General features: G+C 38.2%; 1 protein-coding gene across 1 annotated transcript in view; it reads left to right on the top strand.

The window, feature by feature from the left end:
* Positions 1-21,315, top strand: part of PREX2 (phosphatidylinositol-3,4,5-trisphosphate dependent Rac exchange factor 2) — a 288,257-nt gene that overhangs the window by 242,814 nt on the left and 24,128 nt on the right. Inside the window, exon 38 of the mRNA XM_004274946.3 lies at positions 19,768-19,870. Within this exon, the coding sequence (XP_004274994.1) occupies positions 19,768-19,870 (103 nt within the window). The remainder of the gene's footprint in view (positions 1-19,767; positions 19,871-21,315) is intronic.

The following is a 21,315-nucleotide window of genomic DNA, read 5'->3' on the forward strand; positions in this document are numbered from 1 at the left end:
TGAAAAGTAACAAAAATAACAGATTACCTAGACTACGAAGAAAAATAAATGATCTAGGAAAGTTACAGCTAAAAAATAAGGTTCAGAAGGAACATAGATCTTTGAGATGGTTAGAACTTGCCATGGAGAAGGTAGCGTTTGAAATGGGTTTTGATGGGTCAGGGTTTTAAAGAGGTAGAAAGAGGGAGAAAGTTCAAATCAGCAGGTTCTCATCTGTGACACTCCATTCGACTTGATGTGTCTGAATTCTAGTTTACGAGTCCTACGCAGCATGTCCTTGCTTATGAAGTGTGACAAGACTTTATTTCTCTAGAAGGAGAATTAAATTTTTGTGGGTGATACAATATACAGAGTTTTCTGCTTTATTTTAATGGCTGTGTACTTTGTGCTCTATTGCAAGCTTACTAAGAGCTTAATTGAAATATCATCTGCAACTAAATGAGTAAAATATTATTTCATCATTTTTTTTACTAGCAGAGAAATGCTCTCTCCCTCTGATCAGTCATATTCATTCATTCTGTTCCCATTCATTCATTCATTCATTTATTATTCAGTCACTCAGTGAATATGCGTTGAGCACTGTTTATGTGCCAGCACTGTTCTAGTTGCTGGGATAAAGCACTGAAAAAAAACCCTCCCTTCTCTCATATAATGTTAACCATGTTGGGGTGAAACAGATGATCAAGTAAACAAATAAATGAGTAATGTAGTAGGTGGAATAAATACAGAAAAGAACAGAAGTCAGAGAGGTAAAAAGGGACAAGATGGGATGAAGGGCGGGCACCTTCCATGGAGGAAATTTCATTAGAGACCTGTGTGAAATGAAGGAGTGAGTTATGCAGATATTTCAGAGAAAGAGCGTTCCATCTAGGGAGCAGAGTACAAATGTGGGAGGCCGAGTGGGGACCAGCATGATGTGCTTAAGGACAAGCACAGCGGCCACTGTGGCCTCGGCAAAGTGTCATCCCCTTGATTAATGTCCTTATCCTACTCTGGTGCAAGATCATAGTTATCTGAGGACTGTGACAACCAAGGGACACTCCAGGCTTCAAACTACAAGCATACGCTCTTATCTCCACATGAATTTACTGGAAGTTAATGCAGTTAAATTTGCCATTTAATGGAATTCCCTGGCAGTCCAGTAGTACTCTGTGCTTCCAGTGCAGGGAGCCCAGGTTCGATCCCTGGTCGGGGAACTAAGATCTCAAAAGCCACACAGTGAGACCAAAAAAAAAAATTTTTTTTAATTGCCATTTAATCCTAGAACCGTGACCAACTTGTCCAAATTATTCTCTGAGGTACCCCATGAACAATTTTAGAATTTAACTACTGATGGGTAGGAGAAACAGATTGATGTTCCACAACCATTTTATAATTGCTGTATTCATTGATTGGTGTGTTGGAATCACAAAAAAAACATTGAAATTTCAAAGTATTTTGACTTTTTCCATTTCTTCAGTTCAAAATAAATATGGCTTTAGTTAGTTCATTTCAGAGACATTTACTGAGGTGTAGGCACAAATTCCCCATGATAGATGCCGAAATTAAGGTTAAAACTGTTTGAAAATAGTACGGTTTTATTTTGCTATTATGCAGAATAAAATAGGAGTTTAACATTATCTTTAGTCTTTCAGGGAAGGCTATACTTAGATTTTTCATGGTGATAAAATGTGTGCTAATTTATATTGGAATCAGAAATCTCACATAAGACTCTTCCTAAAACAATTCTTTAGTAATTGTCATTCAGGCAGCTAGAAAGGAACCCGAGTAGATGCACATTTACACTAAACACTGAACGTGGAGGTTTACCCTCAGGTTCTGGCAAAGGGGAGAAGTTGATAACATGAATCAGAATTAATACTACACAGACTGTTTTACCACTTGCTTCTGAAATTAAGATGAGAAATGGTTAACAACATGGTATCCCCATTAGATAATCAGCTTCCTGCCTTTTCTGATTTTATTCACCAAAAAAGGGAATCTAACATTTTTTCAAGTATAGAGTTATATGGCTTATGTTTGACATTAAAGAGAAGAATGTGATTTTTCAGAATGAAAAGGCAGATTTAATTAGCATTAAGGTTTAGACGTTTTAATGCCAACCTGAATTAGATGGCAGGGTGGCATACAACAGTGAATGCAAGATTAGGAGGAATAGGATTCAGGATGAATTATTAAAATCTTTTCAGAGCGTTTAGCCCAGCTTTGTTTATTAAATTCTCTTTCCTGGGGCAGTGTTTTATGCGCATTACAATTCTGCTGATGAACTTGCCTGCACACACTTTCCGCAGTCATTTACTTACATTAAATATCTCCATTGCTATTGAATAGTGAAAGAAGATTGTCTTTTTTTAAGATCAGGATTTTTGCCTTTTAAACAGTATACATGATATTAAAAGGTAGTTTAATAAATGGAAATTTTCCAAAATTTCCTATCCTGACCTGCCTCCTTTCATTTTCATTTTGAATCATCTCTTGCACCTTCTATCAAACAACGTACATCTGATCATAGTTTTATTAGTATGGTTTAATAATCTGCTTTACGCTCATAGTATCTATTTACCTATCTACCTGTCTATCATGTATCTAAAATGTCCACACAGACTTTCCTGTGATCACTTTTATTTGCTACATAATATTCTAGCCACTTGATACACCGCAGTTTACTAAACTATTAATTTAGTGGTTTATCTTCTTTCTCTACTGCCCTTAATGCAGAGAGACATCTTTATGTAGCTGTTCAGATTTCAATTTTATTTTCCACTAAGCTAAAAGTAAACAAAAATATCCTCCAGATACAATTAGTGTGTCAAAGAGCTTAAACCTCTTTGGTTAATATATTATTATTTAAGTTCCCAAAAGGATTGTCCTTGTAAAAACCCAACAGAAGGTTAGATAGTTGTTTGCCATCTTTACCTTGTCTTCAGAGGGTGTTAGAACCCATTTATCTATTGTGCTTCTCTACCAGGTGTACAACGATATTGTATTTCCTCAGTGCTTTAATTTATACTTCTTTGATTAACAAATACAAACATTTGAATATCTTTTGAATTTTCTTTCCCACAAAGAGTCATGCTTTATATTGTCCATATATCTGCTTTTTAGGCAAAATTATTTTTTGCCAGTTTGAAAGTTTGTAAAGTATTGAATCAGCACTGTGGCTTTTAACGTTCTCTTTTGTTCCATGCAGTTATTTGCTGCAGACCCACAAGCATGCTACATGGGTTCTAAATTTCCCTTTTATTTCCTACTGCAGCATCCTTCCACTCACTGTGGTATTTCATTTTGTTTTGCTTCTTTATTCCCATCCCTGCCTAATGGCCAAGTGTTTTCCTTTAACTGTTATGAATCAGCATACCGCAAATGTTGTAAATCCTAAGCATGAGTCTTACCGCATCCAAAAACAGAGATGCCATGTTCCTCGCACTACATTTGCTTCTGCTTCCTTCCCCAGTGGAAACAGTAGGTGGACATTTCCAGAGGCTAACTGAAAGGTTATGTCAAGAAAATTTCTAGTGAGAGCAAGGAATCTGGAATCACAGTGTTTCCCTTTAAGGACCTGTTCCAGGGACTTTTTGTACACGTACTCTTTGTACCTGTTAATAATGGATTTTCAGCAGTGTCGGAGTCCTGGGATGGTCCTGCAGGAAGGTGGGGTGATTTGAACACAGGCCTGATGTCTGACTCACCTGTGATGTCTTAGTATCAAAACCTTGGAGATCTGTACACATAAATTCTCTTTTATCTTTATGTTTTGTTGTGAGGATGAATCTCTTCCAGGAAACAAGGCCCTGCATTAGCTAACATACTTGGTGTTCAGTCACCAGTGAGGGATGTGAACAGCAGCGTCAGGAGGGGCTCACTGTGTCAGGGGTTCACCAGCACCTGTAACAGCAGCATCATAATCACGTTGTTTTGAACCCCACACAGGTGTGAGGAGGAAACAGTCTGTGGCAAGGTCAGCCTGTTCTCATTATTAAAAGGCATAATAATGGTGAGCATCAAGTTGGCTGCCATCTATGTATTCCAGCGTTAGACTGCTTTTCCTTTTATACATTGTGGAAACTCATTTTAACATATATAAAAATGTAGGAACTAATAAACTATATAATATGAAGTTTCCAACTTAAAAGGGTATATTTCCAAAATGCATTTCTTAGTTGGTTATTTAGAAATTGAGACATTTTTTCACATTGGACAGGATTGCAGAGGGTGGTTGAATTCTCAGAATCATCCCTCTTCCAGCAGAAACTTACAAAACCTATCATGTGACCATAGTATAGGACCCAAAGTATGATTATAAGCATTTGTTAGAAAACTGAGATCCAGGAGTTAAAATATAAAAACAGCTAAAGGGAAATATGTGTTACCAATTTGGTTAATGAAACAGTTTTCATTTCAAATGAAGCAGTGTAGTGATTCTTGGTTCATATAAGCAATTAAAAAAAACATTTTTTAGGTAACTATCAATTAACAATTTTAAAAACCACTTTTGTTTGACATTTAAGGACTCTTTCTTAGCAATATTTTATTCTGTCATCACCGTGGCATCAAAGGACAAATTGACAAATAGGCCCAGATTAAGGAAACGCAGAATCTTATAAAAGTAGAGCACTCAAGGTAACCTGGCTTAGGTAATGAGAGTCCTAACAGGGCAGACGATGAAGCTGCATCTTTCTCCACTGTGCAGCCAAAAACACATCAAGTAAGAGGAGTGGAGTTACTCCGGGGATTTCCATATGTAGGTTAGACTCTAGGTATGGGAGGGCAAAAATAAATTACTGCAATAAGCAAATGTAGGTTTGAAATGTATCCATTTATTTTTCTGTCCAAAAATGACTTGGAAGATTAGCAGCAAGATTAGTGGAAATCTTGAATTTTAAATCTCCAGAAAGATGGCTAAATAGAACAAAAGAAACTGCTAACTCATGATGCCAGGATACTGGACATTTGCAATAAGAAGTCCTAAAATTATGCTCGTATAGTCAGGAATCTGAAACACATTAGTCCAAAACACTTCTTTTATATAAAGGTAGTAGTAGCAATGACAGAGGTGGTGTTTAAAATTGTTATTAGATATGGCTGCAGTTTTGATTATTTTTCTTTAACAGTTATAATTTGATGATGATCAATGCAACCATTCTCATTTGTTAGATATCTAATAAAATCATTATGAATGAAAACCAAAAAAACCTCAAAAATGAAAATATAAAATTGTGCACTAATCTTTAGAAGAGAAAAAATAAGATGCTATAATAATGGGGCTCTGGGAGAAAGAATATATCCTACTCATGCCATAAGTATAAATCTTAATGACTCTGCCAAACTCATAGAAGCAGAGAATAGAATTGTGGTTACCAGGGGCTGGGAGAAGGGGAAAACTGGGAGACAACTGGTCAAAGGGTACAAAGTTTCAGTTATGCAAAGTGAATAATTCCGGAGATGTGACATAACAACAATGCAATTATACCTAATAATACTGTATTATATACTTGACATTTGCTAGGAGGGTGGATCTTTTTTTTTTTTTTTTTTGGCAGTACGCGGGCCTCTCACTGCTGTGGCCTCTCCCGTTGAGGAGCACAGGCTCCAGACGCGCAGGCCCAGCGGCCATGGCTCCCGGGCCCAGCCGCTCCGCGGCACGCGGGATCTTCCCGGACCGGGGCACGAACCCGCGTCCCCTGCATCGGCAGGCGGACTCCCAACTACTGTGCCACCAGGGAAGCCCTGGGAGGGTGGATCTTAAGTGTTTTCACCACCAAAAAAGAAAAGAAAAACACAATGGTAACTATGTGAGGTGATGGATATGTTAATTAGCTTGATTGTGATGAATATTTCACAATGTGTATGTATATCACATCAACAGGTTGTATACTTTAAATTTATACCATATTTAATTGTCAGTTATACCTCAGTAAAGCTGGGGGAAAAAAAGAAAAGTAAATGCAGATTTTCAAATTATACTGAGTTGTAAAGTAGGCAAATAAAACTCCACGATTTATGTTAATTTAAACAAACAGATAAATAAGGTTATTCCCTTAAAATTATGGGAAGAAATCAAATATTTCAAATATAAGTTTTACTCTTTTACCTTGTTTCATTATCTTTTATAAAAGTCTTTACTCTGAAGAGGTAGATGGCCAGATTTACATATATATTTGTTTTCTTCCTTAGATTTTTCGTTGCAATTGATATGAATCTTGATTTAGTGCATTAAATTATTCTATTTTAAAATGTTCGTTGTTTTCATTAGTTTACTATGAAAGAAGAATAACACAGTAATAATGAGAGTCACTTCTTATTGCAATGGTTTCTAGTTCTGCCAGCCAGTAATCATGGGCCAGACATGCTTTAATTTAAGTACATATAAAGCCAGAACTTATACATTATTACCTCCTATCATTAAGGTTGGAAAATTCTAGGCACATTAAACATACCTTGATAAAATAATCTAAATATGTAATTTGGAGTGATATTTCATGTTTTTGCAAAACTCAATTTTACTATTATATTAGTAAAATTTAAGTATTTACATTTTTAAAATGTAGCTATTTAAAAGTGATACATGTATTCATAGAATTGACTTTCAAAAGCGTTAAATAGGGCATGATTCTTCAAATTTTCTTTTAAAGAAACTGAAGTTATTGTTTTTCCTAAACCTGCAAAATGATATTTAAAGCAAAGTAAAATTCCAGTCATTCTCTAGGATCTCTTCCTGAGGGCTTCAATGCTAGTGGGTTTATAAGTGCTGTAATAGACGACATAAGCCAAGAAATATGGGTATCTCTCCAATATAACTGGTTCGTCTGCCAGCACTTTCCGAATCGCCTCTTTTTCTCTGTGACCTAGAGCAGGAGAGCAGGTGGCGTGGAGGAAGTTGAAGGGAGGAAGCAGCAGTTTTTACCTCTAAGATGTTAATTTTAAATTGGCAATAGGTCATCTAACATCCTGGGGAGGAATACCGAGGAGTGAGATTTAAATCCTGTTAAGCAGGAAGGATGGAATGTAACACCTGTTATAGGTTTTAAAGCATGAGTAGTGTTTACCAGGTGACGGAAATGGAGAAGGACGTTCCGTGTAAAGGAATAGTATGAAAATACAATATCGAGGTGTGAAATAGCGTACAACGGGGCTGGAGGTCACAAGAAAGAGCTGGCTGTTTCTGGGCGGTGAAATGAGAAGAAAGGAGCAAGAAAGACAGGAATTGGAGCATGGACGGCCCTGCCTGCTGGGTTAAGGGTTTGGGACTCCCTCCTAGAGGCCCTGGGAAGCCAATGAAAGGTTTTCAGCAAAAGAATAACATGATTAGATGTTTTAAAAAATATTTTAAAAATAAAGATCAGTACCATGGTCTATGATGGGACAAGGATGGAGGCAGGGAGACAGCTAGGATTTTACAGGAGTACAGTGACATGATGGGATACAAAACTAAGGTATTGGCACAGAGGTTAGAAGGGAAAAGACAGATGTGAAAGATATGAAAAGGCAGTAAACAGAACTAGATGAACTGGTGAGGAATAGAGAGCACGGGAGAGGGAGAGTTTCTGATGATTCCAGCTGGGAAAGATTGGGAGAGGGAAGATGCCACGGTGTGTGGGGGGGAACATGCATTTGTCTTTGAGGGGACTGGGGAGAGGGATGTTGAATTAATCTGTTACATGTTCAGCTTTAGATGCTCACAACGTACCTATATGGGGATGTACTTTGATGGATTCATAGTCAGCAAGGGCTAGAAGTATATATGAGTACAAATGGATATAATAACAATAAATAATAACATATATATGTAATCTCAAGGGGTAATGGAAAAACACTGCTAGGAATTTTCTGGGAACAAACCAGGTGTTAGGAGCAGGGAAGAGATATTCCAGGAAAAGGCACAGAAGTGTAAGCAAAGAATAATTGGCTGCCCATTGTGGAAGGTGAGAAAAAAATCACCAGGGAGAGTAGAGAGAGTATTAATATTCCCTGGTTCTCCACTGCCCTGTCCTCTGTGCACCCGTGGAGCCTCAGAATAAAACACTGTAGGATCCACGAGAAAGGAGTGAAAAATATTCAAACAAATCTATTTAGTATCTTGGATAAACAGGTCAAAGAGAAAACAATTATGGTACAATGTCAAAGGATGGGGGAAACAGATGAAAATCGCATACTGGACACCCCTTAAGTATTGGTGTCATCAGAGAACCTACAAGGAGTAAGGACAAAAGTCAGACAGCCAAGAGAAAAGACGAACTAGAGAGGGAGTGTTGAGGAACTTCGAGTAGCTGGGATAGGTACCCGACCTATTCAGTTAAGTTCCAAAAACATGAAACAGAAATAAAATCAATTGGTGAAAGAGTCCAGGCTGAAGAATTTAAAATGCAGAGGAGCAGATTCAAACCTGGTGACAGTGGTAGAGTCCTACCTTACACACAGATGTTTCACATTCATACGCATTTTCAGCCGAGCAAATACCTCCTCTAGCCCCTCAATGCTCAATTACCCATCCCCGAAGGTCTTCAGTTACCTCTGTGCTCACCTCAGCAATGAAACGTGTCAAAGAAAAACACACCCTAATGTGCTTGAAGAGAGGAGAATGAGGGATGTGCAATGTTTTTGAAGCCTAGGTTTAAAGCTAGACACAGAACTTTCCGAGAATGTGTTGAAAGTTGCAGTAGAAAGTCCTGTTATCTTTAATGGGAATTTCATGGCTAATTCCCTGTGCAATGCTGAAAATGTGCCCCTTACATGTGATTTATTTTTTGCCTTAAGATATACGGAGTGAACCACGTATTCAATTTGACTCTGCTGCTGCTGCCAGGATCTCTCTCCAGCTGTTGCCCATTGCTTTTCCATTGTGTTCAGTTGTTTTCCATGGTGCCCATCTCTGCTTGCCATCTCTTTGCTATTTTTTTCAAATACTCATTAACCCCTGTCTTTCAGCTCCAGACTATGAGACATAGGAGTTAGTACAGTCATGGGAAGATCTCATCAGTACTGTCTCTTTGACAGGAGTCAAATAATAATGTTGAAATTATCAATAGACACCCGGAAGTTATGTCTATAAAATGTACTGGAAACTTGCCTGAAGGATCACTGGCTTTTAGATTGCACTTATTGTTAGACCGCCATTCAAATTCTCCTAAAGGGAGAATGTAAATATTTAATATTTTATTATCCATGCATATGTGTCTCTAAGTGAATTCTGTATTTTTGAAAACAAATAACTGTTGGCCCTTTTTTCACGTAAGAGTATTTCCATGTTTCATTAAGAAAAGTGCCTTCTCTGTTATAGGGGAACAAGGACAGAGGTATTGGGCTGGCTGGTGGCAGTTTTCTCAAGCTTTTCACTTATCACAAACGCATTGCTCAGGGTGACCAAGTTGGGCAGGACCAATAGATCAGCAGAGGTCCTTTCCATATGAATTGTGCAGACACTCTGCCTGTGTTGAGCCATAGCAGCACTTCGGCATTGATTCCTATTTAACATACTGCCTTAGCCCTCAGACGTATAGTTCTTCCTCCGTGTGAGGTAATAAAAGGAGGCAGGGAAAATAAAACCCTGCAACAGTAAACAATTAGTTTCTTCAATCGGGCGCTTCCTTCTAGTTGCCAGTATACTTTTCACAGTGGTGCCCTGTGCTCAGTAGTTAGAAGTAATTAGAAACCAGAATAAATGAGATCACTGCAGGAATGAACATGCCTTACCCAGCACGGTGCATTTTATATAGAAAAATGCACATCTGTAGTAGAGAAGGAACGCAGTCTTCCTTCAGTTTATTTTTACTACGTGATTGCTTTAAATCGATAGAATTGTTCAGCAGGTTTCAAATCTAGTTTCTTTTTAATCATGAACACATTTCAGTACGATGAGGTCTACATTCGTAGTGAAGTCGTTTGGTCTGGCTGCATTAGTCTCTACCAAAACACTGCATTTGGCATGCAATGCTGAGACCAGGATTGGGACTGTTGAATTAGGGATGTGGGGAGTTGGGATTCTCTAAAAGCAGTGATCTATGTGATGTGATTTTGGAATAATGGAAAGAGCTCTGGATTTTGAATTAGAAAACTGGTTTTGAATCCTGTTACTTACTGTGTGACCATGATTCCTTCATGGTCTCTCAGAGATTTATTGGTGGAATGGGAATAATAATTTCTTTTTGCAAAAGGTGGCATGAGGATTAAGTGAGTAACATATGTGAAAACATCTACTGCAGGACCTGGCAATAGTGTACACTCAGTTGTTTCTATCTTCATCTGTGTTTCTGATGGTGAATCCATCTTCTCATTGCAGAGGTAGAAATATGAAATGCATCTGTTTAAAATGACTAGATCATACCTACTAAAATAGGGAAACCTTTTCTATGTAAAGGGAAAATAAAATAAAATAGGGAAACCTTTGTATGTAAAACAAAATCACAGTGGTTGCTAAGAGAGTAGATCTTAAATGTTCTCAACCACAAAAAAGAAGTGGTAATTATGTGATGGAGGTGTTAGCTAACTATAGTGGTAATCGTCTTGCACCATGTAAGTGTATCAAGTCAAATATACACAACTTTAACCAACACAATGTTACATGTCAATTATACCTCAGTAAAGCTGGAGAAATCACAGTGATGAGTCACGATAGGATGTAAGAAGAGTATGAAAAATATGAATTCACTCCTCTGACCTATAAGAAGTAGAATACACAAAGCACTGGACCCTGTTAGAGCTTATTTTTAGAATCCTCCATTGATAGCTTGTAGAAAGTTGTTCAAGAACAGCAGAACGGGATCCCCGTGAATTCAAGGACAGGAAGTCTTCTTCCCTCGTGTCAAAAATCAAGAGTATGTGTTAGAATAACAACAGATGTTTAGGACTTGGACAGAATCAGGTTCTGGCATTTGTGCATTCATTCACTGAAGGACAGCGGAGTTATTTATGGAGCACTGCTCTGGGGCATGCACTGCGCTACCCCAAACTAGGGTAGTGAGAGGTCCTTGCTCTCCTAGCAATTCTGAGGTCTTGACAAGGGGACCACATTGGGAAGCCAGCCAGCCATACTGTGTAGCACCAGTTTACTTTAATATGGACAATAGGAGAAAGAGAGCCAAAGGATTGGGTTTTTCATGAAGTGACTCAAAGAAATGAACACATGGTTTTGAAACTACAGGAGAGGGGAAGCATATATAACATGTCATTTTGACAGTGTTAAAGAATTGATTCTGCAAGGGTTCCAAATGTATTCTTCTGAACCTGGAAAATAGGTAAATGATACATAGACCATTTTGATGAGCGAATAAGTGTTAATTAATAGAATTAATGTAAGAATAATGAATCAGTATATTATAATACATAATTTCCAATCATTAACAAAACTCATCGAGAGTTGTTCATCAGAAGCCGTGGTACGAGCAGTAATTAAATCCTGAGAAAGGGAAATGCAAGTCATTGTTCATGAAAGAAAAGCTATATACCATTTAGAAGTTGTAGGGGAAGCTGTGGTTGTTCTTTGACTAAAATCTATTGTCTCTACAGTTCATTTATTACTTTACCAAATTTATTTAATAAGTGAACACTTCTTGAACACATAGATGGCAAATGCAGAGTATAAAGAAATGAATTGTATCTTTTAGGAGTTACGTATAATACTGTTGGCATGAATTAGGAATTCATGTCATTTCTTTTCAATAACTGTATATTGAATGCTTACTTAATCCTGGGAAGTATGCTAGGGTCTAGGAAGGTTACAATCAGTACAGACACTAGTCTGGCCTATTGGTGGTGGTGTAGTAATATTAATGAAAATTGCTAACATTTGTTGAGAATGTACTACATGCTATGTCCTGTGCTAAGTACTATATATGAATTATTTCCTGTAATCCTGAAAACAACACTCTGAGGTGCGTACTATCATTAAACTCAATTTACAGATGAGGAAACAGTTTCAGTAGCTTAAGTTACTTGCCCAGAGTCACGGAGTTTATTAGCAAATTTAAGATCCAGCTTAGGAAGTTTGCCTCTAATGCCCGTATTCTTCATCCCTACACCTTTCAGACAAGTATAGCATGACCAGAGGCATGATATGTGACCCAAAGCAGGGCATCTGAGATCATATCAGGAAGAGAGCAGCATATGAGAACTGAGAGGAGGTGACTTCAGAGAACTGTGAACAGTATAGTTGAAGCATGGAGTAGAAGTAAGGAAAATCAGAGACCATATTGTGAAGACTTTGTATTTCAAGTTACGCAATGGAAAGCCATCTGCATTTTTAAAAGATCACCTTTGATGAATAGTGGGAAGAGGCAAGACAAGAAGAGTCTGAGCCAGGTTGCACCAATCTAGGCAAAGAGTTGATATTAGCAGTGTGGCCAGAGAGGAGAGGTTTGAGGGATAGTAAGAAATATGAAATTAATAAGTGTGAAAGGTACTAGAGTAGGTATATTAGCACGTGGACCTGCCGCACATACATTAATCTCTTGTAATTGATGAGTTTGGTTTGAACGGCTTGGAAGCTTGTATCTCAGTCTGGAGGTGAAACAGGGGGTCATCATAAAAGACTAGACAAAGATTTTAGGAAAGCAATAATTTTAATCTCGACCACATCTTCTTCCTTTGGGAAGGCTTTGCAAAAATGGGAAGGTTGAAGACACTAGAAATATCGCACAATACACCTTTAAGGAATTAGATAATTTCTGCGTCTTATTTCTTCTAACAACTTTCTTATTTCTTTGAATGCTGGCACTTAACATTTAAAAATCAGTAAATATGAGGATCTGGGGCTTCCCTGGTGGCGCAGTGGTTGAGAGTCCACCTGCCGATGCAGGGGACGCGGGTTCGTGCCCCGGTCCGGGAAGATCCCACGTGCCGCGGGGCGGCTGGGCCCGTGAGCCATGGCCGCTGAGCCTGCGCGTCCGGAGCCTGTGCTCCGCAACGGGAGAGGCCACAACAGTGAGAGGCCCTCGTACCGCAAAAAAAAATATATATATATGAGGATCTGGGATTGCACTATACTTACTATACCCATTACTACACATTACTACACAGTGTCTTTTAAACAATGTTTCTAAGAACTAACTCATCAGACACTTTAAATTATAGTAACTTGGTAGCACATTTCAAGAAGTTTAACATTTAGATTAGATTTAAAAAATGTTAATGGAGAATCTCTAACTCAGATATTTCCTACAACTGTTTGTTTTTACTGTCTGATTAAATGGGATTATGAGAAAAGCACAAGGAAGAAGTAAAAATATTTGGAAACTGAGCAGAATCATTTACATTTTTTCCAACAGGGAGAAAATGTGTCTTTAGTTCAAAGATTGTTGAAACTAGTTTGCCTTAGGCTCTGTAGGACTGAAGTTCAGATGATGCTGCAGAGTGCATAAGACCAGGTGATCACAGGATCTTCCATCTGTCGTAAAAAGCTGGGTATGAAAGAGTGGTGGGCAAATAGCAGTAGTATCTGCCGATATTCCAGCTTATTTCATCTACTTCGCTCCCTTGGGATTGAAATAGTCATTATTATCCTCTCCAAACTTTGAAGCTGCCCAGGTAACTTCAGCTTAATAAAGTATCCTGGAGAACCACGGCTAATTAGATTCCTAATAACTTACTAGTGACAGTCACTTGAACAAGGATAATGGACCTGGCTTTTAATTAAAGGAGCAAAAAAGACTGTCATAGAATACGGGGAAATTGATTGTACGTTTTAAGATCTAAATCTGTAAGATTCTAAATATAAACAGCTGCAACTGTATCAAGACAAATAATTCATGGGAAGAATGTCATCAAAGAATAGGGTCTTCAGACTGTCTTTATACATAGATTCTGAGCCATGCATTTTCCCTAAGGGAATTTTTTCCCTCTTATTTTTGTGACTAAAGGCAGTATCACAGTTAGAAAGGGTGGTGAAAATGAGGCAATACACATGGAAATCCGGAGCTAAAAAACAAAATGAAGACTCTGATCATTGGGTGGAATTCTACATTGGGGCAAAACTCACTGATTTCAGAATGGTTAAATAATTATTTCACTTTATATTCATCTAGCACAAAATCAAATTAACCTGTATATGAATGCAAATAATTCCAAATGAAATATTGAAGTAAATATTGAAATATTTAGCCCGTTTATGTAGATTGTTAGGGGACATGTCTAATGTTGCCTTTTCCAGAGCAGATCAAAACCATTGTTTGGCATATGGTCCTTTAAACTCAGAAACCCCAACATATGCCTTTTAACTGTGGGTGCGTGTCTTCCATTTATCATATTTTCCTAACAGGAAATTATCCTGCTAATTATACTGCGCTAGCACACACACAAAAAAATGAACATAACTTATCCAAGTGCCTCAATTCTGTTATGGCACAAAAGAGTGAAAAAATCACTGCTCAAGTAACTTTTTAAGTTGAAACATGTATCCCTAAATTCAGTGACTCCAGTGGGGTTTGTTTTGGGGCACAGTTTTTAGTGGTAATTGAGTATGTAACATTGAGGGATACAATAGAAATTTTCAAAGTAATATTCAGTCTCATTCTCAATTTTTAAAATATGGAGAAATAAAAGCAAAGTATCCCTTGTGAAAGATTGCATTTTTCTCTCTTTAATTACCTTTTGAGTTTTTTTTGTTTTTCACTTCAACATCTACATAATGTGAATTTAAGGCAAATTATTGTGGCTACAAATTCAGAGATCCTCATTACACTAGTTTTTCATGTGTTTCATTTAAGGTGTCAGTTTATAATTAGAATCTCAATGCCCCTCCTCCACTAGTAATAACAAAGTTTGGGACCACCCAAGAGAGAACAATATGGTTAGCTGCCAGGCAAAACATCAGAGTTCCCGGCAGTGAACATGCTGAAAGTCAGCAAAGAAATCCACAGTGCAAAGCCATAAACATACCGTTGTTCTGGTTTGCCATGTCAGTTTCTCTGTGAGTTACTGCATCACCCTGGTGGCCTGAAAGGGATGATGCATCTCCCCAAGTGTTCAATTTGATGCACTTCAACCCTTGGGAGATTGGCTTCCTTGTTAGTACCGTTCGAATCAACATTAAATGAGGCTTTAGAGCTCTGGAGGTTTTAAATTGTAATTAAAGTAAAACTGGTGTTTTTGTGATCATGGTAAATGACCAAATATGTAGAAGGTCCTTGGGTTTGGAGAATCTTTTATCTGATTTATTATAGCAATGTGATGAGTCATCTTAAAGGAAAAGATTACCATGTTTTTATAAAAAGATTAACACATAACCTGCTTCAAATAAGAATTGAAGTCTTAAAAGTGAACTGAATGTAGTATAATAGATACGAGTTAATAAATAGTTGAAATACAATATGTTGCATTTAAACTAATTTAGGAAAACTAAGCTTTGTCTCTCCAGTGAGACTGAGTTGAGGGAGGGAGGGAGTGGGTGTTGGTTATTGCTCATTGCAGCCCCCTGGCATCGAGAAATAGGACTGGCAAACAGGAGACCATTTCACATGCTTTTCCTGACCCTAAGCTCTACAGTTCGACACAAAATAAAGTTGATACCGGATGTTCTAGGATCAGTTGGGACAAACATATGAAACAAAAATCACAGAGAATCATATTATCAAGTGCCAAATGATAGTCATGTGAACTCTATTTCAACCAAACCCCAATTTATAAAGGAGATGTTGGTGAAAGTTTGTCATGAACTTCATGTAATTATAATCTAATAGCATCATAATCTTACGGAAGAATTGACAACACATTTCAACATCAAATTATTTTAAATTTAAAAATTGTCAAATATGAAAACCTCCAGAAGGTTCTTTAGCATGAGGACCATAATGTATGGAAGAATATTCCACAGAGTAGCGTCTGGCTCTATACATTCCAACCTTGTTTCTCCTGCACCACACTGAGTCCTGGGTGCACCAGGATATGAACACATTGCATTACAGCCTTGGGCCCTGCACGTCCTTTTCAACCTTGGGTGAGTCTGTACAATGCGCAGTGGGAATACTCTGGAGTCCATTCCTACACTAGGATATTGTAATAACCTAACTATAAGTGACTGTGAATCATATCCGTAGGTCCCAGTAAACCTAGCCTAAAGGGATCCCTAATTCTACTTCCTTTAGCTCAGTTCCAGAAAGAACTATGGCCATTGGAACATTGCAGAACATGACAGAGGAAAGCTGGGACATAAAAAGACAGCAGTCATAACCATTTGCAGTCAAAACATTTGGCTTTTGCAAATTTGTAAAAGCTTATGACTATGTGAACAGGTTGCTAGGGATCCTATGAAAAAGGGACTCCGAAGCTCAACGATTTTAGCTTGAAAGTAAATTACTTCTGCCAGCACTGAATGGTACTTGTCGTTACAAAGTAGACACTCAAAAATATTTGTTGAATGAGTGGATGAATAGAAAGTTACCTCTTTGTGACTCTTCCATAGCATTGCTAAATCCAAGTGCTTTTCAAATTAAATTGGACCCATTGGCCACAGGTTACATTTATCATATTAAAACTATGCTAAATCCCTGAGTGATGTGGGATCTATTTTTAATATGAAATATGTCAAGAAGATTTATTCATTATAAGCACAGGTGTATTGACCCTTTCCTTTTTTCTTTCTATGCGGAAATGCACAATTTCTGCATAATTTTGCAGCCCTGTCAAGTACACGTTCTCAGGAGTATACCCTAAGCAGAGCTGTTACTTGGGATGTCTTATTACTAAAATCATGGAACAACTTTCCTCAGTGTATATGTTATATTTGCCTTTTTATGAAGGACAAATTCTACACTGTGACCTTTATTTTACTTTTTCATTTTTGTGACTCCGAGAGAAAGAATTGTCTAAATTTTTAAAATGATATTGCAGCTAGAAGGAGCTGAACAATTGAGAGCCCATATTTTCCAGGACGGAGTAAAAATGTAGATTTATTTAAATTTTAATTTAACTGCCTAATGTGAGAACAGAGATAGTTCTAGAAAGGAAATTCGCAGGTCAGATAAGAAATCTCGTATGGAATGGGATTTGCTTAGGATTCCTGGCCTTTGGTCTGTTTCCTTCATTCTCTTGCCCAGAATTAGCAGAACAGTCTCACTGGTAATCAGAGAAGTACCTATAAAATCAAATGATCCCTTGTAAAGCCTGACTCTGAGTATACATTTATGCACCATCAAAAAACCAGGTGCGGGCTTCCCTGGTGGCGCAGTGGTTGAGAGTCCGCCTGCCGATGCAGGGGACACGGGTTTGTGCCCCGGTCTGGGAAGATCCCACATGCCGCGGAGCGGCTGCGCCCGTGAGCCATGGTCGCTGAGCCTGTGCGTCCGGAGCCTGTGCTCCGCAACGGGAGAGGCCACAACAGTGAGAGGCCTGCGTACCGCAAAAAAAAAAAAAAAAGCTATGAGGCGAGTAATGATATGTTGGAAGCAGAGTTGTGGGCTTAGTGCTGGCGCTCTTCCACATGCTTAATTTAGGAGAATGGAACTCTGTGATGCTGCGATGGAAAAACTAGGCCTCCATTGGATAAATCAATGGTGAATCGAATAGGCAATATTTCTCTCATTGACCTGGCTGTCTCTTTTAAATTTTTTCACTTTTTAAAAATTTCAAATTAATGGTGGGACCTAATTGGAATATACACAATGGTTAGTACAAAAAGGCAAGTATAGATGAAGCCATCTTCTCTTGATATGCTGGTGAAATAAAACTTATGTATCCATTTTAAGCTAGATTTTTCTATTAGATGATGTACATGTGATTGGTTCTAAAGGTGTGACACTTTGAGGTACCCTGTCCGAGAGCATGTTACGGGCCACGTTGATGGATCAAGAGATTACAGTAAAATCTCTTAAAGTCTCTGGCAGATAATTTGCTGCTGTACTGCTCTTTACTACAGCTTGAAGTAGAGAGAAATAAATCAGTTTAAAAAGGTTAAGAAAATGGATAAAAATTACAGGCTTCCTGTTAAAGGTCCTTCACAATGAGTAAGTGTTTGTTGTTAAGTTGATGAGGGCAAGTGAGGCTTCATCAGGAAGCAGAGACATATTTCAGTATGATTAGAAAAAGATCAAGATTTTTTTCTTAGCTTCATTCAGCTGGTGTCATGAGCATTATTGATTAAAATGTTAGGATCAGTAAGGACTTAAAATTGGAGTAGAGGAGACCTTAAGGAGGAGAAAAAGGTTATGGTGTGTTGAGTTAGCTTGACAATTAAATGCTTTGTAAAAATTTGATATTTTTTGAACATGAACTGTCAGTTATAGCTCTTGACTTGCATTGGCATACACATGCAGGTACATGTAATATACAATTTTATATTATTGTCAGACTCCTACATTAAATATTTATAAACATCGTATACTACTAGAAGTTAATTATAAAACTTTAGCCCATGTGAATATGTGTTCTTAATGCTTTCTAAAGAGTTCTCTGTTAATGTTAACGAGGAAGCTGCTTTTCACATCATTTAACAGCCAATGGAACTGATCGTGTTTCTCCTTAGAATGCAATTATTGTAATAATAAAGTTGCATTTTGTCAGGTTCTTTCTAAAATTACAGCAGTAATGTTTTAAATCTGTTTCTCTTTTCTGCAAGTCATCAGTATCTGAATCTGCCAGGTGTACTGGGCTTCTGTGGTACAGCCTCACAACCAGGGATAAATGAGTTCGACATTCCTCATATATAATTGCACTGTAGAACTTTCATTTGTAGGGAAAAACTAAACAGATCTAGAAAAATACATTTGTAAAATACCGAACCACAGAGAGGTCATTGCAAAAATGGAGAAAAAACAATCAAAATACTAATAAATTGAAAAATGAAGTGAAACAAAATCCACTAATATAGATGTTAGGCAAAACATCTAAAAAAAAGTAACGAACATTTTTATGGAATGTATGCAGAAGGTACCCCTAAAAAAACAATTCAGAGACCAGCACCTGAAAATATTATCAAATGTAGAGGGTTCTTAGCTCCCTATGAGTTGCTATAGAGAAAAATGTGGAAGAAATGCCCTAAAGGGAAGGAGGACCAAGGCTCACCAATCACTGAATTTGGGTGCTGAATTCTGGATTTCCTTTCGGGCTGCTCTGGGCACCACATTGCTGAATAACTCATTAAAATTTCCTTTTCAAAATGTTAGTCTTTTGGATTGGGTCCAAGAAACACACTTTTAAAAAAAAAATTCTGACCTTAGTGAATATTAATTTCACTTTTTTCTAAGATATTGGGTATAAATCAGTATAATTCTATTAACTATGAATATGTAAACATGAATGAAAGATATTAGTAAGTCATTTCTTTTAAATTACGTGAAATACCAGTAAAGATTCATATCTGACGATAAAATTTATTATAATTCTGCTTACTTAATTTTCTGTGTATAAACTCTCTCCTCAACAGAGTTCATTATGGGTTTGTTTTCAACTTAAATACTTAATTTAGGACCCCAGCAGTGTACCTCTGTAATCTATTTTTAAACAGGTGTTCTGTGTAGAAAAATCACTGGTCTATTGTCCAGTTGTTTTGAACTTGGCTGGTGCTATTTGATTTTGAAATTCATGTGGGAGAGGAAAAATAATTTTTCCTCTACTCTTCTGACTTCTCAGTTGAGATTCCTGTAACAAAAGACAGATGACCAAGAGAAAAATGACAGAAGTTTATTAACATGGGTACCTCATGAGTACGTGGGAGATACCCAGGGAAAAATGAGTACTTCTCCCAGGAGGCATACTGTTCCACCCTTCATTAGCAGCCCCAGATGTCTTGAAGAGCTTAACGGGAACCGGTGGAGTCTGACTTGCCCTTGCCTTTGCCCGCAGGTGCACCCTGAGCGTGACCCTGGAGCAGGCCATCATTCTGGCCAGAAGCCACGGACTGCCTCCTTGCTACATCATGCAGGCTACAGATGTGATGCGGAAGCAGGTGAGTCTCACAACACATTTTAGGAAGTTGTTTCTCACGCCCTGGGTTTGAAGGTTCCTTGGTTCATTTATCAGGTGTCTGACAGGTACCTGGATGTGGCAGGCACTTTTCCAGGCTCAGAAAGTGAGTGGTGAACAAGAAACACTGATTCCTGGGGAAGAAGACCACGCAGGCATCTCTCTGAGGGTTCTCCAAGAAGCTTAGACAACCTGAGAAAAGGGAAGTCTGAGAGGTAACCTGATGGAAGACAGGGAGGTGGCCAGGCAAATGGACAGGAGTGGATTTGGGGCAGCGTAAACTACAAGATAGAAGGACATGTGGGTTTCCTTGGTGGCGCAGTGGTTAAGAATCCGCCTGCCAATGCAGGGGACACGGGTTCCAGCCTTGGTCCGGGAAGCTCCCGCATGCTGCAGATCAACTAAGCCCGTGCGCCACAACTACTGAGCTTGTGCTCTAGAGCCCGTGAGACACAACTACTGAGCCTGCACTCTAGAGCCCATGCTCTGCAACGAGAGAAGCCACCACAATGAGAAATCCACGCACCGCAACTAGAGAAAGCCCGCGCACAGCAACGAAGACCCAATGCAGCCAAAAATTAATAATTAATTAATTAATTTTAAAAAAGAAGGACATGTGACATTTTCTGGGAAAGGCAGGTGATTTAGGAAGGCTGGGGAATAGACTGGGGAAGGGGGAGGGGCAAGGAGGAAGAGGACAGAGTTGAGGACCCTGCTTGCTTCTGGAGATCTCGAAGGGACTTCCGCACCATGCTAAGAAGTTCGTGCCTTATTCTGAAGATAAAGCACGTACCTCAAATTTTCCTGCAGAAGATGAAGAGCTGCCTTTGGACTATCTTTAGGTCACTGAAGTACTTATAGGTGAGAATACACTCTTACAAAGTGAATGAACTTTCTTTTTTTTTGGCTGTGCCCCATGGCTTGCGGGATCTTAGTTCCCTGACTGGGGATTGAACCTGTGCCCTCAGCAGTGAAAGCTCGGAGTCCTGACCACTGGACCACCAGAGAATTCCCTGAACTTTCTGTACAATAGCTCAGTAGTATTTTAAGTGTGGTAGTTTGGTTTTGAACCCTTAAGATTCTTTAAAAAGCTAACAAATGTGCACTAGCCTCCAATGTACCGATTATTAGGAAAATGTGCTTAATCTAGTAGAAAAAACACAAGTCAGTAGAGAGACAAAAGAAGTTAAAAGACATCAATTTTATATTTTATTCTTCCACCTTTTATTAGGGCTACCTCAGAAAATTGATTTAACAAATCTCTCTACTTGCTGATTGGGTTTGAATTATCCAGTGATAGTGAGTGACTCAATTTTTAAGATATGCTTTTGTAATTATGTCTGCTTTATTTACTAAAGACTCAATGTATAACTCTCAAGCAAACATATAAATCCCTATAGATTTGCTCCCAAGGTTACACTACAGAAT

The sequence above is a fragment of the Orcinus orca genome, chromosome 17 (genome assembly GCF_937001465.1).
Source record: "Orcinus orca chromosome 17, mOrcOrc1.1, whole genome shotgun sequence".
In the NCBI taxonomy this organism is placed as follows: Eukaryota; Metazoa; Chordata; class Mammalia; order Artiodactyla; family Delphinidae; genus Orcinus; species Orcinus orca.